Source organism: Necator americanus, chromosome X, assembly GCF_031761385.1.
Source record: "Necator americanus strain Aroian chromosome X, whole genome shotgun sequence".
NCBI classification, from domain to species: domain Eukaryota; kingdom Metazoa; phylum Nematoda; class Chromadorea; order Rhabditida; family Ancylostomatidae; genus Necator; species Necator americanus.
Genome location: NC_087376.1, coordinates 14,115,911 through 14,142,370, shown reverse-complemented (window position 1 = coordinate 14,142,370; position 26,460 = coordinate 14,115,911). Strand labels below are relative to the sequence as shown.

At 41.4% G+C, this 26,460-nt stretch overlaps 2 protein-coding genes across 7 annotated transcripts in view; both read right to left on the bottom strand.

Annotated features, from left to right (window-relative positions):
- RB195_023016 (uncharacterized protein) overlaps nucleotides 1-25,227 on the bottom strand; it is a gene marked incomplete at both ends in the record, with an annotated part of 42,062 nt that extends 16,835 nt beyond the window's left edge. Inside the window, 11 exons of one of the 6 annotated variants that reach the window (XM_064210306.1) lie at nucleotides 6,755-6,822; nucleotides 6,959-7,184; nucleotides 7,238-7,285; nucleotides 7,343-7,421; nucleotides 13,395-13,775; nucleotides 13,827-14,658; nucleotides 17,763-17,915; nucleotides 22,287-22,420; nucleotides 22,575-22,741; nucleotides 22,808-22,864; nucleotides 25,104-25,227. In XM_064210306.1, coding sequence (XP_064066187.1) covers nucleotides 6,755-6,822; nucleotides 6,959-7,184; nucleotides 7,238-7,285; nucleotides 7,343-7,421; nucleotides 13,395-13,775; nucleotides 13,827-14,658; nucleotides 17,763-17,915; nucleotides 22,287-22,420; nucleotides 22,575-22,741; nucleotides 22,808-22,864; nucleotides 25,104-25,227 — 2,269 coding nt within the window. Of the gene's footprint in view, nucleotides 1-6,754; nucleotides 6,823-6,958; nucleotides 7,185-7,237; nucleotides 7,286-7,342; nucleotides 7,422-7,617; nucleotides 7,623-7,657; nucleotides 7,739-8,165; nucleotides 8,196-8,762; nucleotides 8,824-13,337; nucleotides 13,776-13,814; nucleotides 14,659-17,762; nucleotides 17,916-19,537; nucleotides 19,625-22,286; nucleotides 22,421-22,574; nucleotides 22,742-22,807; nucleotides 22,865-25,103 lie in introns of those variants that run through there. The other 5 variants (XM_064210309.1, XM_064210310.1, XM_013446944.2 and 2 more) reach the window with 5 other exon arrangements.
- RB195_023017 (uncharacterized protein) lies at nucleotides 12,847-13,191 on the bottom strand (the record flags this gene model as incomplete). The annotated part of the gene is made up of 1 exon (XM_064210311.1): nucleotides 12,847-13,191. One exon carries the CDS (start codon nucleotides 13,189-13,191, stop codon nucleotides 12,847-12,849), a length of 345 nt encoding a protein of 114 aa, XP_064066190.1.
- Nucleotides 25,228-26,460: the final 1,233 nt, after the last annotated feature.

Sequence of the window (26,460 nt, the reverse complement as noted above, 5' to 3'; positions counted from 1 at the left end):
GCCTTCTTACTAAATGTGCCAGTACTACGTTTTAGGAGTATTCAAACATAATTTTACGTTTATATCTCTTCTACCGCCGCAATATCGAACCTTTCCCGTCTTCTTTCCCATAAATTAACTCAAAATGCTCTGACAAGGTTAAACGACGTGAATATCATCATTTCGCTGATAAAAAGACGATCTTACGTCAAATCAGCAAACAGCTAGCCTCCATTAAAGCGGTTGTCTGTATTTAGTTTCTGGCCAGGTCATGTGGGAAACATGATGCGCGCAACACACTTGGAGGAGTACATTCAGGTGGAACGCCACGCAAGCCATCCGTCTCATTTCGTGCCTTCAGGCAATAAAGCATCCTCTTGCCTTTTGGCAAGAAAGCAAACATCCTCTTGCCTTTTGGCGTTCCCGCAGCAACTAGACGTCGACGAATTCGTCCGCAGCAATGGCATCTGCAGTTGTACATAGAGAGAGTAAGTTTAGCGTAATCGATGTTGACCTGGTATAATTACACCGTTTCACCCATTTACTCAGCAATTTTCCAACAACTGAGAATATTCGAAGAGCTATTTTGTAGCGAGAGAAACGAGCTAGATCTATTATTAAACGTGATAATTCCGCTGACTCGTTTGTGATTTCAACATTCACATGCTGGTTGTCTTCTATTTCTTCGTAAGACTGATAAGAACTGAGGTTATCTATGAATCGAATAAGCCAAGTTTGCTGGTCGCGCTCTAACCATCTGGGTCCTCTCACCCAATCATGCTCACTAATGAGGCTTGCAGTTGTGCCTCGAGTTCCAACGTCTGCTGGATTATGATGTTGGAACATGAAACAGATATACTGGGATGAATTTGACTTCAATTTGAGTCTTTAATCTCAAAATCTTCAACCTCCCTCTGATTAGTCACGAATATCGAGAGTTTGCGTGAAGACCTAACCCCCGAAGTGCTATTTCGCTAGCACTGGCGACATTTACGCAAATAATTTCAATGTTTATTGAATCAAGAATGGTTTTCGCCATTCTCAGTCCTATTAAGATAGTCTGCTGGCTCTTTTTTGGTGTTAGCTTGCTCTTTCCACTAATCAATTAAGTGATCTCATTAGTGTTTTCGCGCCTCAGATATGTGCATGTCGATGTTGTCATTTTGCTGGCGTCACAAAACACCCATAAGGAAATTCTCGAGGTGTGAAACGAGGGAGAACATAGCAAAACGACTCGACTGACCCTCATACATGCATTGTTTATCTCTTGTATTACAGAATTCCATTTAATACATAGTGCTTGTGGAACGTATTGTTTCTATTCTATCCCTGTATCATAAATTTCTCTCATTAGAGACTTTAGTTTGATGATCAGCGGGCTTGCGACGCCTACGGGATCATAAATCGAGTTTATCTGACTTACAATACCACGTTTGGTTAGTTTTTTTTTTGTGGAATTGTTACCTTCATCACAAATTCGTCTGATTTGGTGTCATATTTGACGCCAACAAGTTTTATGTTGTCTGTAGGCGCCCTATCCTCTTCTGGGATAGCTCTGTTAACTTCAACTGAGTTTGAAATATATTCTCGTAAAATCATGCCGATTTCACGGAAAATATTCTTTGAAGCAGTATATTTTTCTAGTGCTTCATCTTCACTTTGTGGCCAATAAGAGAATATTGTCCACGTAAATATTTTTCGCCATCTCAAGTGAGAGCGGAGTATTCTTTTGGTTTAAATATGCTAGAATGGCCAGAATGTTAAGAGTACTTGGTGCCGACGTGTTACCGAAGGGCAAACAATTGAATCTGTATTTTGCTATATTGTCTCGATTTGGAGGCTTATTCATGTCCTTCCGCCATAAAAACCCACATAAATCTCTACGAGCTTCCACTCGTCTGATTTTCATGAAAGCCGCTTCAATATCGCATAGAAGAATAATTTTGCTGGTTCTACTTGCAACTAGGACATCATGAATTTTGTTCACGAAGGATTCTCTTGGATGAAGGATGTGTAGATCACATCATTCAGCGAAAGCTGTCCGACTCTCTTAGAGGAAGCATCAAACACTATCATCAATGGTTTTGCCTTTTCTGGCTTCCAAACTCCGGAATGTGACATGTAGTAAATGCCAGCCGAATTTTCATTTTGTCCGTGGACTAATTCGACAACTCCGTTTTGAATATAATCGTCCATTATTTTGTTATACCACTCACGTTGGTGGTTATTATTTGATAGTTGTTTTTGTAACGAAATCAATCGACGGTACGCTATTCCGTAATTATCCGCTAGGTCGATGACATTATCTTTCAAGGGAAAAGGTACGATTACAACGCCGTTTTCAAGCAATATTGATTTCGAATAGCTTTGAAGTACTCGAATGTGTTTTCGTTCTTAGCACATTCTTCTGATGATATTCCTAAACCATCTAGTTCGAACAACTCCTGTAGAATTTCTGATTCATTCTGTTCTTGAACGAGGCTGAGGCCATGTGTTGTCGTTGTTGTTTCTTGCTGCGAATTTATTGACCCTTTGCCGTGTATCGTTGGTCCGAATACAGTACGCGCAGTGCGTAATCCAAATAGCAAAGTTATAGTATCAACTGTGTTTACGAGGTCGTAATAGTTACCTAGACCGACCAACATTTGCGGGTTTTGATGTTCACCGCGAACTCTCGAATTGATTTTGCAAATCTCATTGTCTTGGAAGTATTGTTTATCTGCATCATTGAGACGTACAGAAGAAAAACCATTAGCGATAATTGGCTTGGTTTGAATCGTCGCAGATTTCAGTTTTTTGAGTTGGAAGACCAAATTCTTTTGCGGTCTGTTCTCTAATGATGGTTTTCTGAGCTCCAGTGTTAAAGAAAAACAGGAGTTTTTCGAATTGTATGGTGCTATTGTTCCAAACATTTAATTCGGCAGTCATCTGGACTACTTGCTCTTTTCTTTTGTCAATGTTAACGGAACCTTCGGCTGTGTGGTTAGTACCGCGATCAGCTGTATGAGGATTTTTCCGCTGATTGTTGCAGACACTACCATTATTGCGGACATTGCCGTATTGATTCCGAGCAGTAGTGCTATTTCTTGTAATTGGTACGGTATTGGAGGCGTTTTGGTTGCGCGATCGCTCACCAGCATTATATCTTGTCCTGTAAACTTCATTTGAAGTGAAAATGCAAAGGCTTACATTGTTCATTCTACCACATTTAGGACAATTTGGTTTCTGACAGTCATAGCTGCTGTGTTCTTCTGAGAAACATTTCCAGCAATGTTTGGCTTCTTTCGCCATATTTCGCTTCAATTTAGTATCAGTGATTGTTCGGCAGTTCGCTGATGTATGATTTGAGTTCGCAAGAACGACAAAATTTTCCCAATTTTGGGGATTCCGTAACATCCACACCGTATTGTCTTCGGTTCGGATGGTTTTCAAATTTGACACGACCTTTTAAACGTGCGTCTACAAACTTTTTTGCATTAATCTCCTTTTCAAGATGATCCATAACATCTTCTATTTTCACTTCATCTTGATCTTGAATTATAGCAAGAACATTTTTCAATATAGTGTAAGGAAATTTCTCCAAAATTTTCTCTGTCCACATTACATCTTTCATTTGTGGTATATTTTGGCCAGAGACATTTGATTTATGAGCATTCGAATTTTGTGGAATGTGTTCATACAGCTATCAGCATCATTCTTCGCTGCTGGCAAATTAATAAATTTTTGCACTCTTTTTGCTCTGTTAGTCAGTTTATTACCGTATTTGTTTTTCAAAGCATTAATCATCCACTTATAATTTTGTGGGATCAGTTGTATGCCTTTTATCGCTGTTTCTGCTCTCCCTTTGAGGCTATCTCTAAGTAACATTTTTTCGACTGTACTTAAAACTTTACTTTGGTCAACGAGCGTTTCATATATTGCCCAAAATTCAGGGAACTCTTCCTCGTCCCCGTAAGAATCGTGGCCACCTTAGTTGCTTTGGTTTGAGAATACGATATATGAAATCTTCATCGTCTTCTCTACTTTTTCCCAATTTTGAATTGTCCTCCGAGAGTCAAATGGCGTCATTTTGTGAAGGACCTTCTTCGGTTTTCTCAGTCGCAGTTGACTCTGTTGCGCTCTGTTGACCTGCGTGAGTTTCATTTATTCTTGCAAGATTTTTTGTGGGCTCTCTATGAGTTATTACCATCTTCGTTGCAAGTTTTCCCATGTGATTCCGTGCTTCTCTGACTCTGGCTCTTAGTATATATACCATTCCGTTTGTCTTTGCAATCCTTTCATTGAATTGCGTGTCATTTTCAATCTCCTCAGCTTCATTTGTGAGGTCTTTTTTTATTTCCCTTAGTCCTTGCTTCTTCATATTCTTTTTGCAACTTATATCTTTTATTTTTTCAACTATCAATGCCTGAAGAGCGTTTCTTGTCATTTTGATTGTCTCTATGCTTCCAGAGAGCAAATTTGCTGCACTGAGATATTTTTCGTACTTTTCCTCATCTGTTCCTGATGTTTTTATCTCTTCTAAGTACTCTACTTATCCAGTAGTGACTGGAGCGTTTTTGCACTCAGCAAGATAGGCGTTTTCTGAAAAACAAGTGTCATTGTGACGCGAGAGCAATCGTAGAGTTGATACGCTATAGGGAGTGACCTTAGACTGCACAAGAGATACGCTTAAGCAGCTATTAGCTTGCTTCTGCCAGCGAAGGGTGGGCTGGACTTTAATAAGCAGCTATGAGTTTGCTGCTGCCAGCTATAGGTGGACTGGACTTTGTGATCCGTTTGAGGATCTTGGCTTTTACCAAATTTAGCCGATGCACCAATGTGGTGGTGCGAAGGAATTATGATTCCTTCTTCATGCACTATCAGTAGAGCGATAAGGATCAGAGTAGAGGTGGTTCGGTGGAAGTAATAATTTAGTAAAAGGCGAACGAAGACGGTGTTCTTACTAGGAGCCATAAACACAGGAATGCCCGTTGTGGGCGGTCGTTAATAAAATAGGCCTCATGAGTAATCATAATGAGACAAACTTCGTGGGCGGTCATCTCGATAAGATGACCGCCAAAAATACAACTCTTTACAATGCTGAATGTTTGCACAGCGGATATATGATATTGTGCACAAAAGTATAGCATAATAACACAGAGTTGGCGTCCTGATACAAATGTCAGAACACAAGCAAAAACGCTCTGTGTACAAAAAAACGGATGATAACATTCAGAAAGTAAGGCAAAAATACAGTCTAATGCCAAGACTAAGCATATAACAATCTTTCACATTTGAGTCTTTTTTGACGTGTTTAAGTTGAGCTCTTGAACATCATCACATACTTTCTCTGCAAGAAAATTTAGCTGTTGTTGTTTTTTTTTTAATACGTTACATTAGTAAAACTTACGGGTAAAGGTCGCCATAGAAGATAATGGGTAGAATAGAACATAAAATGACAATTTCTCATCTATTTGGATTCTGTAAGAGAAGTTATTCTACCCTTGAAGAACTTCAAAAAAATATTTTAAAAAAGGCGATTATTTCCGATTTGTAAATGCTCTAAACAGAAACTGATCACTTTTACCCCTTTTTACCCATTTTATAATCAAAGGACTAGTCACTTTTATTCTTTTGTAAAATTGGAGGTGGGCATAGTCGTTAAGGTTGATATGCTCTTTTCAACGTATGACTAAAAATGACCTGCCTTATCACGCTTTCCATACATGCTTCCCTAATTGAATGGCTCAGCGGTAGAATCCTCGCCATCACGGTGGGTGTCTTCGGTTCGATTCTCGCCAATGCAACGATTTCCGCAGCTTATTTTTGGGACACACACACGGAGTAAGCGCGCCATTATGTGCCGTGACATTTTCTAGTAAAATGGATGATGGACTAATATTGTAAGAGATCGCGAACTATGGAATGATTTCGAGACTTGTTCAAAATGGTCAGGATTAAAATCCACCAAGCCTACAAGCCTGCCTTTTTGAGATACGTTTGCATTCAAATTGTCCAGCATTATTGAAATTTCACTTGCTGCTTGACGTTGGTCACTTCCTTTCGAATGAGCCAACGCCTTCGATCCCATTTCAGAATAAAGGATAGAAAGGATAAAGTTTCTGGCGTTAATCATTCCGCTTGGGATGCGCCCCCACGTTCACTTCAATTCAGAATCGTTTGAGGTTTACGAACGTGTAACTGGCCTATAAAATGACTTGCGGTGGCTAGCCGTTGTGCCAATTCAGTGCTTTTATCCTCCCAGACAAGTCTGGTATCAATTTATCGACTCCGGAGAGATGAAAAGCTTGGTGAGCACTAGGGCAGATTCGAACCTCCGATCGATCGTGCAGGAAGCGGAATCTCTAACCGCTACACCACATTTCACAATTGTAGAGATTAATGAATAGTTATATGACAAATGCAACGACTTGGCGGGGAACAACCTGTCTATCAAGTTAGTGTACCCCTTCTTCCATTCCAATTTATCTGGATGAAATGCATAGTTGGCCACAGACGATTTTGAAACATCTATCAAGCAGAAACACCGGAACCACTCACCAGTGTGGTAAACCCATCTAAAATTTCAGATAGATAATCATTCCCATTCGGTAGAGGGGTTGCATTGCCTTTTTCGATTTTGATTTTTAAAGTTTAATTTTGGAAATTACCGCAAATTTTTGAACCTCCAGCCGCGTTTTTGTATGCACGAGCACATAGCGAATTATGTGCTGTTGTATGAGGAATGCGCTTCACCGAATTGCTTGCGTTATGTTAGTGTATGATGTGGACGCACCGTCACTCAGCGCTGCCATGAAACCTGGAGCTGTTCGCAACGGGGACGTTGTTTCAGGTACCGCTGCCCTAAACATAATTTTTTAATTGATGGGCTACCAGCTTCATCACGGTTGATATAACTATTGCTGTCTCTAGGAGGAAACAGATACGGGTTGTTTCCTGCTCTTCACACGTTGCAAAAGTTTCTTGCTTAACGTGTTACCTTTTCCAACTGTTATCCTTGTCCAAAAACTTCTTCTTGTACCAATCGAGGCAAGCATATTCTTTACTATCGAGAGGTGGAAAGTCGCATTGAGTCGAATCATCTCTTTGATACACAACTTTTGATTCCTCATAGCCGATTGATCGGAATCCACACACGTTGAGGCACATGAATAAAATGCACCAGCCGAAACATAAAATCAGAATGCCAGAACCAATCAGGAGTACTGAAAGAATTCCTTATGAAGCAAAAGCGAAGATCAAAATTCCGTGGCACAACCTACAATCCACCATGGCGGTAAGCGAATCTCCAGGAAACTGTTCTGCGCTACAAAATATTTTGAATGCTGTTTCTCCAATTAGAAAAGAAGAGAAACTCACTTACAGGTAACTTTGTGCAAAGGATATTGAAGAACAGCTGAAATATGTGAAACTCTTAGCAAATCCATATCATTTCCAATAATCTAAATATGAGGAATTCAAATAATCAAGTATTAGAAGTGGCAGCTTGCAGTAACCACTCATCTCTAATGAGTGCATAGGTACTGTGAGTAAGTGAAGTGTATTTATTGCGCTTTACTCTGTTCAAATGACCCAGATTCCCCTTACACATAATAATAATTGATGTACTTTTTTTTTTGCTTAACCTGTATGAGTTACCTCCACTATAACCGAAAATAGAGAAGCAGGGGAAGCTCACGTCGCCAGAAATTGGTTTGCCATGATGAAAAGCGTTGAAGAAAAACACAGTTCCATTCCTACCACATATACGTTTCGCGACCTACAAAGACTAATAAAAAAAACCTGGGATACACTACACGTCGAAATCGTCGTCGAAAATCCAAGCGCATAGATAACTGCTATAAACTACTACATTATTATATAATGTATTATCCTACCTGGCATCGCTAGTGCAGCGGACATATAAAAGGATGAGAGTAAACGTAAATTAGAACAACAAACTAAGCTACGTGTTTAGAAATATTACTTAAAGAAACTCTTTGACGCAACTTTCTTGCAACTGGAATACCTGTGCCGTAAATTCTAAACATAATCTTGCAGCTGTATTTGTTTAACTGACTTCACCTTCTACGCTGATAGCGAAGATCGACTTTACAGAATAGAAGCTGCTTAGACAACTGTTTGATTACATTTAGCCTTGGGTCTGCCACAATGAAGGACTTTACGCGGAAGTGAATATGGCGTACCCGTTCATGGCACGTGGAAGATATTGACATCTGATAACGCCGTCAAAAGTGCTTACACAAAATGGCCTTCGCTTCTTCTCTCATGCCATGAGGAAACAAGCCTTGTTTAGCGCGTTCTAAGGATTCTTCAGATTCAAACTGAAAAGGACACTGTGACGTACAAGAGAGCTCTGGAAGGGTGAATGAAGATCTGAGCAATCTTGACATGAATAGGCAGTTCAGGGAAAATGTTTGGCAGAATATGGAATGAATAGTTACGAATGGACTGATTCTGTATAAGCTCTTGCTGAAGATCGAGAAGGTTTAGCAGAGCTATCCCCGATTCGGTGCAAATGTGGGCATTTGTTTCAGACGATAATATCGGCCCACCGAATAAGTCAAATAAGTCATGACAGAATTGCTTCTGTGTGTACCTTCACGTTAACTTTCTCCAAGCCAACTTGGTAGAAACGGAATGCATGGTTGATTCGACAAGGCGTTGTTAATACAGACAGTACGAAACGGAATTATATACCTGGACAATGTGTATGAACGCTTCTAAGGGTCTGGATACTAAGCGTGTCGCTAATTGGTTTTTTAAAAGCCTTGTATACGTACCTGTGATGTCCACAGAACCTACGGTGCATCGATTCCATTTTGCTCCCAACTTTTCCCACATATCGCCTTAGATGCAACGTGGCAACCTCGTTAGCGGCGGATGTATGCACTATATGTCATATGGTGCATATGGCGAGATTCCGTGTCACGGAGGGCGAGATAGACTACATACGAGTTTAGAGTACTTACGAGAGATAGACTACGAGTTTGCCATAGTGCTGACACATCACTCAAAGCTTGACTTAGAAACATTCTAACATTTTTTGGTTCTTAGCGACAACTACCCTTAAATTGGCTACGCCCTTAATTTGTAATGCTACACAGCGGGGACGTACGCAAACACCGCTGATACGTCTAAGAAGTTACGTACTGGTTACACAGCATTTGAGAGGTGTCTTCTGGAATTTTGCAGGCGCACATAACACCTAGCTGGTCAGCTCCAACTTAAAAGAACTGTCTCACCTGCGTTATGCTTTAGGTCGATTTGAGCCAACCATAAGCATATCTACATGTCAAGCCAAGTCAGGTCGATGTGTAGCAGGGAGAATTATAGAAGTGCGTCTCGTTAGGTACCCACGGCTCCCACGACAACTGATCCACAGTGACTACATAGTGAGATAACTAGCAACGATGATCGTTAATTGCGCTGCACAGCAGCTAGCAGCATTAGCAGCCTATTGCGCTTCGTTATCCTCAATTCCTGTCCAACACGTCGTTTATCACATTCCTCATCTTCCAATAAGGTGCCTCGCAAGGGCATGATATCTCTGTTACCGCCTCTGTACGGAGTACTGATTTTCGTGTATAGAGATATATCCGGCTACTGCACCCGAAGTAGCAGAAATAGAAACAAGTCGTACGTTTTATTTGTTCACAACAAACAATCGAAATTTCCAAGTTTCAAGGCCTAAGAAAATAAAGTGAAAAAATCTACCGATCGAAACCAACATTGTAAGACTTTATTTCCTTTGATTTCAAAGAATCCGTGATCTCAGAGAATCCGTGTAAATGCTGTCAAAGCAAGAAATTCACAAAATTGTTGCATGATGAATTCAAGTTTGCCCACAACACACACAGATCCATTTCAAAACTTAATCAATAGGTGAGGTAATGAAAATGTATCGTCGTGTACATTTTCATTACCTCACACTACTGCACTTTCGAATGTACAGTAGTGCACTGTTGGTTCAAAAAGTTAAGTGCATGATTGAAGCATTTTAACAAACACATCGCTTTGTATTCTGTGAAGGAAGTCCTTGAAAACAAGGGAAATGTTTTACCTTGCAAAAGGATAAAAACAGTTCTTCTAAACCAGTTCTTTAGGCCATTCATCGTGAAAACCAAGAGTGTTTGAAACATTGATGAATGTTGGATGTTCTATTGTATACAGATTAAGGCAGCAGGTTTTTGATCTGCACATCAGAAGCAATTGAAAATACACATCTCCGGAACCGCGATGAAAGTGTTCAGCCCAATTATTATTTGCTCTTTGAATCCTCCTAGAAACCAACTCTACCAAGTAATCGCAGTACAAACATGGCACATGACCTCAGTGACGTGGTGGGTGGACGTGGCTTAAATGGTCACAGGTAGCCAAAGATATGCCTGCTCTGGGCTACCGACAGCTTCTTCTGCAGCCACTTATTCGGCTGTACATAATCGTCCGTGGGTACCTAACGACCGCCTGCTAGAATGCACTGATATATACACTTAGGACATTTTCACCAATTACTGCAGTCTTCGCTCGTTTTACAGGGCTTTGACTCTCCTCGACTCATGTATGTTACGAGCAGCCTTTTCAAATGTGAAAGCCATGCTGCTCATACCCTGTAATATCAATGAAACCTTCATGTAAGTTGATAAGAAATGCATTCGCGTCCGTCGTCAACGCTGGTGGGCTGATGCACTAATATTGGTCTTCAAATAAAAACATTCATGCTTTCATTGCTGCTAAATGCGGAATGCCACGATAAACTAACGAATTGGGGAAAATTACACGCATAGCATCCTAAACATACAGACAACCACAAAGTGATTCCTTTGTGGTTGTCTGTATGCTTAGGATGCTATGCGCGAATCGATAACAGATCCAAATGAGACTTCGTGGAGGTGTTGGTCATTACTTTACTCTACTTTACAATCATTCTTGGGAACCCCACAACATTTTGGCTGTTAACCTTTGCCATCTTGTAAGCGGATGTGGAAAATGGTTTCGAGATTATGTGGTATGTGCTTCAAAGCGGTCAAATATTGGCTGAGTTGGCTGACGACTAAGTGCAGCAAGTTTATTCTTCTTTAAATCCAGCGTTGTCCATCCTCAGAGGAATTACAGCAAGGCTACTTGATACGTCCCCAGGCTAGGGGTCAACTGCAGACCAAGAACGACGTTGTGCCTGTCGTGGGACGCAGGTGGATCACGAGATGGTTTTTGTTGTGCAAGGATTTACTCAAAAGCTTTTGCGTTGGTCCAGCTAAGTAAAATGACTGGAAGTTGCAAGAAAGGTGGTTTGGAATCGCTTCCAATAAATAAGCGCCATTTGTCCATTCGAGAGGACGCGACTTATTTCCACACAACCCACGAGACTAGAGGCCTGAAACGTGGCCATGGCTATTAAAAACAAACGCATGAACGCATGAAACAGTGATATGAAAAATCCTTCTGACCTCGGAGGAATGTGCGGTACTGCAGCGCCAGAAAGAATTGGTTGCAGGAGTCATTAAAGCGACTTATTTCCACGCAATGGAAAGTACCAGGATGACCGTTTGCACATAATATCTAATTTAACACACTTGTGCTTGCAAACGGAAGCGGTCATTGGAGAACTGATCATGCAAGTCAACAAAATTAAAAACGACGTCAATGGACTGACAACGCCACCCACTAAATGCCTATATGACTCTGAAGGAGAACTGTTCCCGGGGACATACGACAGTAGAAGAGTTGGTGTAGTTGGCGTCCTTTTCAACACGAGTGTAGCAAAGAACATTTCTTTCGAATAACTTACGACTCGATCATTCCCGGATGAGACGATGTGATTCAACTCCAGTTTTGACTATCTTCATCGCTTATGCAATAAGGAACGGCGTTTTTCACGCCGCACTCACGAACAAAGGAACGGATATATCCGAGCGCTCCACTATGTATATCTAGGTAGGAAAATTGTTTTGATGAAGGACTTGACCTACGGGACGGGTAAGAGCAAAAGATGGGGTTGGTGAGCATACAAGAACATCAAGAATGTAGTGAAAATGACCAAGAACATCGGCCTCTGCGCCCACCGATTTAACACCACCGTGCTCCCTGATTTGACCTATGTTTCTTAAATGTAACGTTTCGCAAGCAGAAGGAAAACGCACTTAGCGTCATTGATCTTAAGAGGGTAATGCTAGGAATCACTCGCTTTACGTGAGCGAAGAAGGGTATTCGAAGTTCAGTCCTACGTCAACTATCAGGTATAATGTCGCATATGCAAAGGAAAGTAAAATGGGGGGGGGGGGGAGAGGGTTGCTTATGCAGTTCAGCGACAATCGTTGGACAGAGCTATGGGCTAGCGCACTGCAGGACGACTGCCAACCCTCAGATCTTTTCACGAAGTCCTTCAAGTAAGAATATGATGCTCTTCGAGTCTCTCACGAGAAGAGGAGCCAGTGAGCAACTCTTACGCGCTATCGCGACAAATGGTAGTATTACTGCTGCCCGCTTGAATAAATCCACTAACAACGGGAGCACAAGTGATACAAGTGATTGTCACATCAATGTGCTGATATGAAACGATAACTAACTAGGGATTCAAAAATCATCTGTATCACCTGTTCTCTCATTGTTCGTTGATCTGGTCGAGTGGGCACCAGCAATACTTCTATTTGTCCCGATCGCGCACAAAGGCTGCTCAGTGAATTCTCTTCTCACAAGAGCATCATATTTTTCCTCGAAGGACTTCGTGAAAAGGCCTGACCATCGGGTCGGAGGTCTTCTTGCTGGGAGTTTAATGTCACGTGGTACCCGGTTTCTCACAGTTCTGGTCTAACGATTGTCGTTAAAACGCATTACGCGTCCGGCTTTCCTTGGCATATGCCGCAGCGTCTATGATCTTCGAATTGTGATGTAAGGAACGAGAAGTTCACAAATCGACGATTCTTCGATTCGTGAACTTCTCGTTCCTTCTCCTCCTTTTAACAGTGTGAAATCAGATACTCCTAGTCCCACTCTTTCAATTTGGCGTTCTGTGACGCTGATAGCATTATTCTCCTGTCTGCGAAACGCCCAGATTTCCGAGGCGTAAGTCAAATGAGGAAAAACAGTGGTGTTAAATGGACTAGCACCGAGCCGAATGTTCCTAGTATTTTTCACTACAGCTTCGATGCTCTTACATGCTCCACAAGCCGCTCGTTTCCTCCTGTTCAACTCGGAGGTAACGTGGCTCATCATATTAATTTCCCGCCCTGGATATACATAGCTGGAGGATTCCAATATATTCTTTCCGTTCAGCGTGAATGGAACATCAGAAACTCATCCGTCTCGCATGAACATATCTCATCCGGGTTCAACTGAAGACCGATCTTTTACACGTTACATCAAATTTGACCAGCATTCATTCCTCTTGGTTGATGCTTCATGATGTAACTACCAACCGTCAACATTCTCTTCTTTTCATCCCAATCTAATCCCGACATCGCATTTTCGAGAGTGGCACTGAATATTTTAGGTGAGATTGTGTCACCCTGTCGAACCTCTACCTTTACGTCGATTGTAACATTATTGTAGAATGGAGGGATTTCGGTCGTGAAGTTGCATAACTCACGAAGTATCTTTGTGTGTAGAGTAGCGACGCCTTGGTTGTATAAGGGATCCGTGACCATTTTCGTCATAACTGAATCGAACGCTTTTTTCATGTCGATGGTAGTGAGACACAGCGGCATCTTGTACCCTCGAGATACTTCTATGAGTTTACTAAGGGTATGTATGTAGTCAACCGTGCTGAAACTATGCTTGCTAACATTGGTGTACATCATCTAACACTTTCAATCTTGTTAAGGGTTCAGCACGGTTGACTACATACGTACCCATCGTTCTTGTGAAGAGCTTACTAATGACACACAGTAAGCAGATTGGGCGATAGTTGCCGACATCATAAGGATCTGCCTTTTTATACAACAGCACGGTCTTGCTGGTTTTCCACTGCTTAAGAACCTTGCATTCTGGAAGATAACGAGTGAAGAGCCTGGCACTGTGTTGATAAGGATTGGCGATAAGGTCTTCAGATGTTCTGACTTTATTCTATCGGGACCGGGTAAATTACAACTCTTCACCGACATAATGACAAGTCGGACGTTTGGAGGGCGAACCTCTGGTTTAACATATCCATCTTCCCTTAGATGGAGAGAAGGCAAGTGGACGTGGCTGACGGAGGCATATGAATAGAAGTTGTGAATGATCTTCTCCATACCCTTTCTCGTTGCTCTAGTTGTTCCATCTGGGTTCCGGAAAGCAGCCGTTTTTGTTTCACGATTGGTGAAGCTCCGATGGGCGTAGTTTATGCTTTTTCTCGCCTCTGCAGCTTCAGCCAACGCTTTTGTTCTTGTCTCTTTGAGGTCTTCTTTCATCGCCTCTCTGCAAAGCCTTTCGAGCTCGGACGTGAGTTCTTTTTTGCCTGCAGCTCGTGCAGCTTCACGCTGACGTATCAGCTCTAAAGTTTTCGGAAACAGGGGTCTCTTAATGGTTTTGAAACTCTTTGCTTTCCTCGCACAGTCGTAAAGATGTTCTGCAAGCCGATAATATTCGTCGTCGATGTCGTTTGTTGTGATATCTTCCCAAAACCCGACTGGGGAAGCGATGGGGTCCCAACCGCTGATAGTTGTGTGACGCTTTGTTAACTTTGCGGCTTTTTCTTCTCTCCTAATGAAGGAAAATCTTCCTCAAAGGAGGCAGTGGTCCAACCCCGCCTAAAACTTTAGCGAAACGCCTAAAACTAGCACAATAGCGACATCCAGGGTCAAGCGTGCATTGAGAATTTCTCAACAAGGGGGTCATATGAAAGGTATTGGAGTAGGGGGGGGGGGTTGTAAGGCTTGTAAGAAAAGGAGAAAAATGAAGAGGACAAGGACAAAGAGACGAGGAGATAGTCAATTTTAAATTGAGACATATTAAGTGAAAATAAATGGCGTGAAATATTCTTTAAAGATTTTGTTGGTATAATTTCACACCTTCTGGTAGGGAACTACTTTGGGAAAATACTAAAAAAATTAAAGAACATTGAGATTAGAATAAATGGTCATGAGTACGAAGGCAAGAAATTAGTGCAAATTATACTGTTCGTTTTGAACTAAGGCTTGCGGCCTTGCATTAGAGTGAATTGTTTTAAAAAAAATCTCATCAAGAAATTGGAAAATATTGGGTACGAGAAGAGTAAAAACGAGTCAGTACGCAGTATCCACAGTCAGCTGTCCATCAAACAACAAAGTAAATATAGCGCATTATAAATAATATAGTATAAGTTGTGAAGGCAATGAAATAGAAAGCAAGAAAAAAAAACAAACTGTTTTAAATGCACGTAGCTGAATAAAAATTTTGGTCTTCCTAAGAAATTATTATAACTTACTGGTAAAACCACAAAATATAAGGATTACAGATTTTCGTATTATTTTATATAAAAGAAATGGAACCAACCAGAGGTAACTTCGAATTGGGTACTAGAAGGCCGTAGGAGACAAGTTTCATTTCTTTCACAGCTCGAACATTGCTTCGGGACTCTTTCATTACAGCCAATTAAGTGTTTTACGTACTCTATTGAAGAAACCATTAATGCATTTAAAGAAAAGCAGTCGATATCGCAACGTGATATGTCTTTACGGTCAGGTTTTGTTTAAAAAAAAACTGCAAAAAACCCTCTTTTGTCAGATCGCCGACAAAGATGGAATTTTTGTAGTTTTTAAGCAAATTCTTGCATGTAGTGTACGAGAGTTTGAATAGCGCATTTCTCATCCAATAGTGACAAACGTCTCATTATTACTCTAAAAAACAATTTCGATGCTTTTACTGAGCCAAAAAAAAGACATCCAAAGGCGGAGTTAGGGATAAAATTGGCACAAGCTAGGCTCTACGCGTTTCTGAATATCGATGCTCAGAGTGAATTTTATGAAATAAAGCTCCAGCAATTTTGTAAAGAGGGATTTCTTCTACATATATTCCTAAAACGTCCGGAGTTTCTAATTTTTTTCATCAAAGTTAATTTTTTTCATCAAAGTCAAGTTTTTCATCACATTTTCGAGTTTTCTCAACTGGCTTTTGAGAGAACCAAGACGCTTACAGAGACCAAATTTTGCAGTCAAGGGTTTTCAGTTTTTATCGCTGGTCTATCAAAATATAGGATCGAATTCTTCAACCCCATTACCGTAATCTCGCAAAGAGAAAACGTTTCCGGAAACGTTTTTTTGTGGAAAAAATATCAGATTTTCAGCTGCGCAAAATCTGCATGACTTCGAACAAAGTCCTATAACTTGGCTCGTGGTTTATAAAAATGAATTTTTTTAAAGTATGTTATAAAGTTAAGATAAGAATAAAGTTTCTGGTGTTAATCAATCCGCTTGGGATACCCCCCCCCCCCACGTTCACTTCAATTCAGAATCGTTTGAGGTTTACGACTATACAAATGTAACTCGCCTATACAGTGACTTGTGGTGGCTAGCCGATGTCAAGTCAGTGTTTTTTCGTCCCAAACAAATTTGGTACCGTTTATAGCGCAAGTGGGTGGGTGTGGCGCAGTCGGTTAGAGGTCCGTTGCAGCCACACGGTCGAGGGTTCAAAACCGCCCTAGTGCAAACCAAGCCTTTCATCCCTCCGGCGTCGAGGTACCAGACTTGTCTGGGAGGATAAAAATACTGATTTCATCGGCAGGAGAAAAACACTGACTTCATCGGCTGGCCCCCGCAAGCCATTGTATAGGTCAACACGCGTCCCAAAACCTCATCGATTATGAATCCCAGTAAAACGCGTTGGTGCATCCGAAGTGGATTGATACGCCAATGACTTTATCCTTTTACTTTTATCCTTTTTATAGCGCAAGTATGTTATAGATGAGAATACCTTTTCACTTTTTTCCAGGTAGTTTTCTTTCCCTCAAAAGCTAGTTGAGAAAAAGTTGAGAAAAATGCTAAATTTCTCAACTTTTTCTCAACTCAGCTTCCAAAAAACCAAACGGTCTCTGGAAAAGATCAGGGCCTGGGATAATCGCTGAATGACATCTAAATAACATCTATATGCAGTGAACAGTGCTATTAGTACAATTTCAGAAAAGTTAACGGTGAAATGTTCTTTTCGGTAATTCTTTTTCGGGTATGCAAAAATCAAGATTCCGGCGAGGATCGAACTATTTATTGTCTGTAATCAATGAATAAAATTGTGTGTAGGAGATAGAAAATAGTGAGAAAAAGCTTTTAGAGAGTTGCAGAGTCCGTTCTGCGTCGGCATTGGTTGTTTTTTTCACTTTGCAAAATGGAAAAATTCCATTTGGGATCGAACTCTTAACCGTTCCTTTTCGTTGTCGATGAGCAAAACTGAATGCAAATAGTAGGAGATGGTGTAAAAATGATGGCAAATCTTTCTCTCTCCTTCTCAAATGTTTTTTTTTTGCAAAAATAACGACTCCAGTAGGAATCGAACTCTCGACCGTCTGTTAACGCATCAGAAGAAAAAACTTTTTTGCCGGGAATGCGTCGAAAACTTTCTCATCATCTCAACTTATATGTGTCCGTATCTACTGACACACTTCTAGTCTTTGCAGTGATGTGGTCAATTTGATTGTGCCACCCTCCACCCTCTTACGTCCAGCGTAGAGATGAGGGCTTCTGGATTTGCGAGTTCCCATGGTTGGTCTTAGTCGTCATAATAACCCCGGAAAACTCTTCCCCCAGCTTGTCCCATTGTAGGCTATGGGTTTCAATGTAAAGCTCCTCAAAAGTTCTTCTTCGGCCAGTTTTGATGTTAAAGTCACCAACAATAACCTGACATGACCCTCTCTGTAGAAATTCTCTGGGTTCAAATAGAAGGCTTCGACTTCTTCTTTTCCGTAGGTTGATGTTGAAGCATAAGCGATGAAGATAGTCGAAACTGGAGTTGAACCACATCGTCTCATCCGTAAATGACCGAATCGAGTCCTAAATTGTTCGAAAAAAATGTTCTTTGCTACACTCATCTTGACATGGACACCAACTCCACCGATTATTCTATTGTCGGAGGTTCCGACGAACAGTTTTTCTCCAGTCTAATAAACGACATTCAGTGGGTGGAGTGGTCTGTCTCGGTCAGTCCGATGATGTCGTATTTAATCTTCTTAGCTGCATCCTTAGACTTTCAATGGATGCTTCCGGTGCAGGTGTACGGCCGTTATAAGAACAGATAATCGGTCCTTGTTCTTTTCCGTTTCGGCAGCCAACATGACTCCTACAACTCCGCCTTTCTTGGCGCTACCGTACCAGGCTTTCCTCGAAATTAGAATACTCTTTTCTATTACTGTATCTTGCATATAAATGCCCTAGGTGATCCCTACAACGCAAAATGCATTAATTCAAAAATAGATGACCTACTTTTTTGGACTAAATCAGCGGGCAGGTGTTACTGCCCAACGTGGCTATCAGCATCTTCGCCGGGTGTTTCATCCTCAAACACATGCGAGCCAATTTTGTCTTGTATCCACTTCAGAGTAAAGGTCTTCTTTATGGTACATCATGACCGGAAGCAGCCAGACAGCCACCTAGACAGCTTTCTCTCCATACAGTCAAGCTGCTCCATCACCGTCGACAGGACTGGCCAAGTCTCCGATCCGTATATCATGATAGGGAGAATAGCGCATAGATCGCAGCGTGACTTTGTTGGCTATGGGGTAGACTGCAAGCACTTAGTCAATGAATGCTCAACTGTTCTTCGCATCACGTCATCGACGGCAAAGTCGAACAGAAAGGGTCCCACCACGGCCCTTTGTCTCACTGCAATTTCACTTCGTAGTAGTACATCCGGCTGATGTTCGAACCGCAGCAGTTGTTCTTCTATTCATGTCGTTAATTAGGCGCACGAACTTTCATGGAAGTCCATCGGCGCGAAGCGAGTTGAGAAGACGGCCTCGATGACGAGAATTCAAAGCAGGAGAAAAGCTACATGGAGAGGCTCCAAATACCGCTGCCACACTTCAATCACTGTCCTCACAAAAATCACCTGATTAGTAGTTGGTCGGGGCCAAAGCTGGTTTGTTTGGGTGGTTTCTTCGCGACGTTTGATTAGCCCGTCCAGGATGATCCGCTCCAAAACCTTGTCTATTACCACACAGCAGTGATTTTTCACGGTAATTTCTGGGTACCGTGACGCATAGCTTCTTGTGGAGGGGAATTATGACAGCGTGTCTCCACGAGTAAAGTATCCTTCCGTCAATCTATATTGGACGGATGGTCTTTGTCATTTAAGGAATTCCAGGAAGAGAAAGATATCTGGAAAATTCTGAGCTAATCCATCGCCTCTGCCAGATTTTCCATTCTTTATTTTTTGGATATAGACGAGAAAATCAAACTCCATCAGTGGTTCTTCGCTAATCGCGGTGTGTGCTGGTCGTTGGGCGTGGATATCGTGGTCGTTGGGGGTGCACGAGTATAGAGGCAGACGGCACTTGCTGTTTCAGCAAGGCGTTCAAATGTTAGGTGGGGGGTTGCCCCAGGACAGCGACTCCGTTGGTCCTGTTTATGACAGACGGATACCTCTACATCTTGACGCTATACTGCTTTAGCAGAGTTTAGGCTTTCCTCGGAATCATGTCCTCCCACGCCTTTCCAAACTCCTCCGCTCTTAATGTCCACTCGTTCTCATGAACACGTTTCAGCTTAAGATGCAACCTTCTCCGTCGCTTTTCCTGGTTGAGGTCACCAGTAATGCAAGCCACGGATACGGAATTGTGTGTGGATCTTGTCTACGCAAATGCGAAGGCGAACTTCTTCCTTTGTGTTAATACCAAGAACGTTTTCTTTGCTGCGTTCTGAATGCATTTAATGAAAGAGTCAACTTCGTCCACTCTCTTCTTGGTCCGTAATCCAATACTAATTCGCACTCGTTGAGAGAAATTCTTTTTGCATTCATCATCTTTCAAACATCCCAAGTTGAGCTTCGGTTTATGAGATACGACTCCTGGCATTCCGACGCGCTATTTTCTATAAGGAGCTCGATTGGAGCGCTTACGCGCGCCGCATCTTCCGGGCCGTTTTCTGCGGCAATTAGGAAGAAATAGACGGAATCATCCCCTCTCAATAATCTACTATCTCGTATGCGAATACTCCACCTGAAATCCGTACCACCTCAGATTCATGGGGTGATGCCTTTAAATGGTTCGTCTGCTCGCAAAGGTCTATCGGACGACTTCCGTTGTCCGATGTTTGCTCCGTTGGTTAAAACCCTCTTCCAAGCACATTGGGTTGTTGTGCAAGTCACATCTTTGCATTCGCATCAGTTCTGACAATTACCGCCCTAGAGCTTGGTATCCTAGATATCAACGTATTGAGTGCATCGTTAATCCTTGTGGTAGTCATCAGCGGTTTCCGCAGGTGCATGAGCACTTACTATCCAAAGTTTGAGTCCCACGCGATCCCGCAATCGTACAAAGGCGCATTTTTACGACGTTGAACCAAACTCTTCCACCAGGTTATTGTAGTCGTTCCTCCCAACTATTGCACAGCCTCTCACTTTCCTTTCCTCATCATCGCCGCAGTAGATAGTGCAATTTTAGATGAGAGAGCGATCCCTAATGCGTGTTTACTGCAATGCAGGAAACGATGCACGCAAATATCGCAGAAGTCTGGACAGAGCGGCTTGTCGGAATTCAGTTGATAGCAAACGGCAGTTCAATGTTAAGAGAAGGATGTTTGTTGCTAAAGATTCCATGTTTCCCTCAGGCATTTGACGTCTCAAGGTATGCTGGGCGACAGCACCTTTTTACAATAACATATATATGCGGGTTATATAGCTCATAGGTTCCCGGGCGTATACCCGAGTACCTGATTGCGTTTAGTAAAAGCAAAAGCACCACAAACAGGTAACAATCATACTTGCATATGCGACCTCTAATAAATACTCCTATGGATAATTAAAATTGGTACCTAGATATGGTACCGAATACTGTTTTATTCGAAGAGGAGCGTGATCTCTAGATGGGCTTTTTGCAGATCACTATGGAATACTTCCAAACCAAAGTACACTTGTGTAGACCTCTCTAGGTTTCTTCTGTTAGAATAAAAGTATCATGAATAAGAGTGATGAAGAGGTGCAGAAAGGTATGTTTTTGAATAAATTGATAAAATACGTATAGTGTGCACTAAGAATATACTATCTCCCTAAAAAGTTTGAAAGCAAAATATTCTGTACTCTACTGTGAAGCCCTGCGCCAATAGATTTGCTCTCTGAAACCTTAGAATTACAGCTTTTTATCTACAACCGACTTCAATTATATCGAGCAAACATGTTCTTTGGAAGATGGTTCTTTTCTGAGTGTAATAGAACGACAGCTTTTGCCATGTTTTAACTGACAGAAGGACTTTCTTTCTTCTTACATCTGTGTTTCTTCCACAACTTTTACTTTTTCTGTTTTTCCTTCAATGGTTGCTATCCCTTATTAAAATGGGTATGCAGCGAACTGGGAGGGTGTAGTGTAGTGGTTAGAGGTTCCACTTCCTGCATGATCGATCCGAGGTCCGAATCCGCCCTAGTGCTTATCAAGCCTTTTATCCCTCGACAAATTGGTACCAGACTTGTCTAGGAGAATAAAAACACTGACTTGACACATCGGCTAGCCACCGCAAGTGATTGTACAAGCCAGCTACATGCTCGTTAACCTCAAACGATTCTGAATTGATGTGAACGTGGGGGCGCATCCCAAGCGGATTGATTGACTCCAGAAACTTTATCCTTTTATCCTTTTTTATGCAGCGAACGGTCAACGATTACGAAAACGCTAAATAATCTTTTCCGAGAAAAAAATTGACTGCGATAGAAATTGGGATCGAAACCTAAAGATGGCCAACAATTTTGTGAAGGACACAAACAAATATAAGATGAAAAAACTAATACCAGACGACGGAGATTTCCGAAATGTAGAAGGAAATAAGCGGGCAATCATTCGAGCTATTCGAATTCCCGTTAACGGTGTATCGTTAATTCACAGAAAATTGGGACCCAGTGTTTCGCTGATGGCAAACTGGCGAGTTTTATCAAATTTGCAGAAATTAGATTGACGAAAAATGAATACATCCTTTTCCTTGATACAATTCCATTTCGATGAGGGTGATCAATTCAAAGACTACCAAACGATCCTTGTTTGTTCATCATTGATTGAATAAATATAAGTTTCGTGAAGGGCTGGTGAAGGTGAAAGTTCAGTCCGAAAACTTAACAAAGAACGATTTCTGAAGCACTTGAAACCTTCTTCGCTCCTTCTGGACAATTAAGAGAGTGCGCTGCAGGTTCTTTCTCATGTGTTTATTCTCGTTGCTTGTTACCACGCAGCAGACATCGATTTTGGAAGCAGGTCCTCTGAGTCTCGCCAGAAGCTGCATCCTTTCGTCGTAGTAATGGCATTGTCGCAATAACGGAGCTCTACGCCTCCGGCTTCGGATTTCTCTATAATCGCGTTCTAATTTTACTTAGTTTCACAGCAGTGTAATGCGTGCAGCAGTTATGCGGATTACAACTTCCGCGAGAATGTCTCATCTAAACAGCAGATATTGTTTGCCCAACGCTGCCAAATATGCCGGGCACAACTCATTTTCATGACATACGTGTCTAACCTTAACTTGAGTGCCATGACTAGCCTTTCGATCCGAGGACGTAACGTTGAAGTTTACTGGTTGTCGCAAATGTAGGGCATTCGCTGCAGCAAGCGCATCTTCAACAACAAGTCCCAGTCGTCCACCGATTTCACTGTTGTTTTCGTGGACGGTTGAAGTTGACAATTCTAGTAGCAGCTTCTGCTTACTTTAATAGTCTATTTAGGTTTATTTACTTTGCATACAGAACTCACCTATTCTTACAGAGAAGTGCGATGGAAGATTAAAGAAATCTCTGACAAATTCACTCCCTAAATACAATTTCTTAGGTAGAATTGGATGTGAACTATAAGAATAATCAACGGCTAATGAAGCAAGTATTCTGAAATATTGGCTTAACATCGAGTTTGGAAATCTACCTATGCTGCACGTACTGCAGTCATTCACTTCCCATTATAAGTACCTTACGAATACAATAGATATTTGGTTAAGGATCATGAACCAATATCTAGTTTTCATATTTAGTACAACTATGGTCGGAAATGTTTCTTTTCCAGAGGCATATTCTTGACACGGCAGTTTACATAAGATTATCCCTTCTTAAATTTCAAAATGTTTGTCGATGCTCAGAAAAACTCCTGTCATTCTCCCTAGTACACATTTTTACTTCCACAAATGTACGACGTCACCATTTAACCTGTGTGATACCTTTGTTTCATTTTTTTCTCACCACGAATAGTATGAATGTCCAAATGTAGTTCTCAAGTATAAGCGTGACCGCGTTCAATTCCCAATAGTAATCCAGAAAAAGGCATATGAAGCAGCCTTGGTTGAACCGGTGTCCTCAAAAATGCAACTTACTACGGAGGGTAAAACGATGGCGGTCCATAATACATCTGCAATTTTATGCTTGGACAAGTTCTACTGCTTATGTGAGCCACATTAGTTCGATTGCAAACGTTGGATGATGACGGAATCGCTCGCGGTCCACTGCATAATAAGTCGCGTATCTTTCTGGATTAGTAGGTGGGATTGAGCGTGATAACGCTCATGTCATGAACTACACCTTACGGTACTTATTCGTGGAGAGACTCCCCAACCGTTAACTTTTTCGTGACATTCTTCATCTTGCACCCAACTATGTATTCCATGTTATTTCGTATCACGATTTGAATGGTTTTTAGGTACCCTTCTGCGGCCTCGTCTTCTAAACAAATTTCCGCAGTCCATTAAAAAACACCCTGTTGCGGTATTCGCTCCATCTCCAAGTACTCCTGTATTTGTTAAAGAGTACAGGTGTGCAGTAAGGTGTTGTTAGATACAGTAAATCAGATGGTAACATGACGACGCTGCGCGTCGTCGGTGAAGTGGTGCACGGAGCTCCCACCACGTTGCGGAAAGCCACCATAACCTCTCTTCTTTTTGTTTTTTCTGGTAGTCTCCCATTTTTTTCGTATAATAATACTTCAATGGACATAGGTAGACACTACAAAGTCCTTTTTTTCCACTAATTCTACCGCTTGTTTTGTGTCTAGGACGAGTCTGAGATCTTAGTTTGTAGGTATATATATATATATATATATATATATATATATATATATAATCGTTATAATTGGAGTCATAGCAAAATACCAAAGTCTGTTCTAGAAGAAGACTTAATATCCACAAATACACTAAAAAAACTGAAAACTGACGTTTTCGACGACTACGTGATTTGGAAATCGTCCACAGTCTCATTTTAGAAAATTGTACGGAAATTAAATCCTTATAAACATAATAAACATAGATCTTAGAGGCACCCTAGGTGCGAAACAAGCGATAGGACTGATGAAAAAGGATTTTGTTTTGATTACATAAGCTCATTCAAGTATTACCACACGAAAAATAGTGAGAAACTGCAAAAAAAGAGAAAAGCTTCTTAGAGAGTATTTCGCATACTGTAGAAAGGTCGCGTTATCCTTTATAGGGGGCGCTTCGCGTGGTTACGCTTCATATCACTATCTTCATATCATTTCACTCCAGAAATATAGGACGAGTCGCGTCTTATTACTGGAGTGAAGTGATATGAAGATCCAGTGAGTCCAGTGAGTGAAGTTTGCAGTGATTCAATATACTGTCCTCTGTGCTTGATACAAATCAGTCAAACAGAAATCTTTTAAGTCCTCCAAATTTAATACTACCAATGGGATCACCATTTCTTTCTAAATACATCCTTCTAAATTTCCTGCCTTCTCAAAAACTACTTGCAGTATCATGGAAACATTCCTTGGGACAAGTCATCTCATCACGATGAGTCTTCATAGATTACGTTAGCTGAGATTAACTTGACTAAATCACCATTACTCACATGATTTCTTGCCACAACAGATAACTGTCGTATTTGATGATAGAGTAATGGCAATGTCGAAGAGGTTGTATATTGTTATGAACTGCTACAAATAAGTCGCCAGAATAAAGGACCAACCAAATTCCCAAAGATGATAACCCTGAGTGGATTCCACCCACCCCGTTGGCTGTTTTTAGTTTCATTCTCGTAACCGTGAAACCAACCTTTACATCCATTAGCGTGAAAGAGTGAGAAGAATATGATCAGCATATTAGTCTTCTTAAGGATCAGTAGTGTTAGGTTGTAATGATCTGCGCTGGGATTCCGTTCCGTGAAAAGCGTTACCATGGAGCCGATATAACGCACCTTCAATCTCGACTTTTGCCATTGAATCCACACATGCACGTGCAGCAATCAATACGTCTACGCGTTCGGTCTACTACACTGCATAAACCAAATGTATTGGCTTTCAACTGCAACCCTTCTCATGTTTATCTGCCGCAGCGCCCTAGCACTGCCTTTTCCTTCTAAGTTGGTATGGAGTTATAAACGTATAGAAGATACCTATACTTCCTTTTCTCGTTGCACCTGCACTGAGATTTCTTCACTTTTCATGATGGCTGTGCCAACAAAAGTGTCCCCAACACCGATTATCTGTATTCATTTATCACTTGAGTGCAATACGCCAGGTGAACATGCTAATTCAGCTAGGATGTGTTTTCTGTTGTTTTTTTTTCACCAAAACCTCAAACCTACTTATGATTTGCTAAATCTGATCAACAGCACTGAAGATCTCAATGGGACAGAATAAGTAGAGATGAAGTGGCGTGCTCTTTTCGAGCGTGTACGGCCAGCGCATTTGCAGAACATCCACGAGTGGTTGGCTTTCGTTGTGTACCGACTGCCTACATAACGGCTTTCTGTTTGTCTAATGTTTGCTTTTTGAAACTTCCCGATAATTAGGAGACTCGTTGAGAGAATCGATCCCTCTACCACTGCACACTTGCCTCAATGCCCTGCGAAACAGCGCCCATCCTTCACAGAGAAGGGCGCTTTATTTTACGGCTCTTCACCTCTAACCTGTCCCAGCATCTGCTTCAATGCTGTCCAACTCAATGTTCTGGTGTTTAATTCCTCGTAGGTTTTCCCGGCAAGCCTATTAAAGGATTAATTCCATATTTTATACCCCCTATTCCTCGAAATTAGCTGCACTCATGCGCGTGCATTTTAGGTGATTTGATGAACACAAGTCAGAGTTAAGATGCGTATTTTCTCTACATCACGTCAGTAGTTGAAAACTACTTTCGATTTCCGATCAACGACGTATTAGCTGGTGTGACAGCAGCTTAATGTACTTTTTCCCTCAGTGTAATTAAACCTCTCAAATCATAGTCAAAGCATTCCATCACAATGCCTCCGCTTCTACTGCAGTAGTTCTTCATCTTCTTCCCTAAGGGAAGCAAACATGAAATGCGTACATATTGTTTCTGCTACTGTACTAACCATTGACTCTTTCCACGAAATGAAGAACTTACCGACTTATGTTGATGACATTAAGTTACCTCATAAAATTGAGTTGCT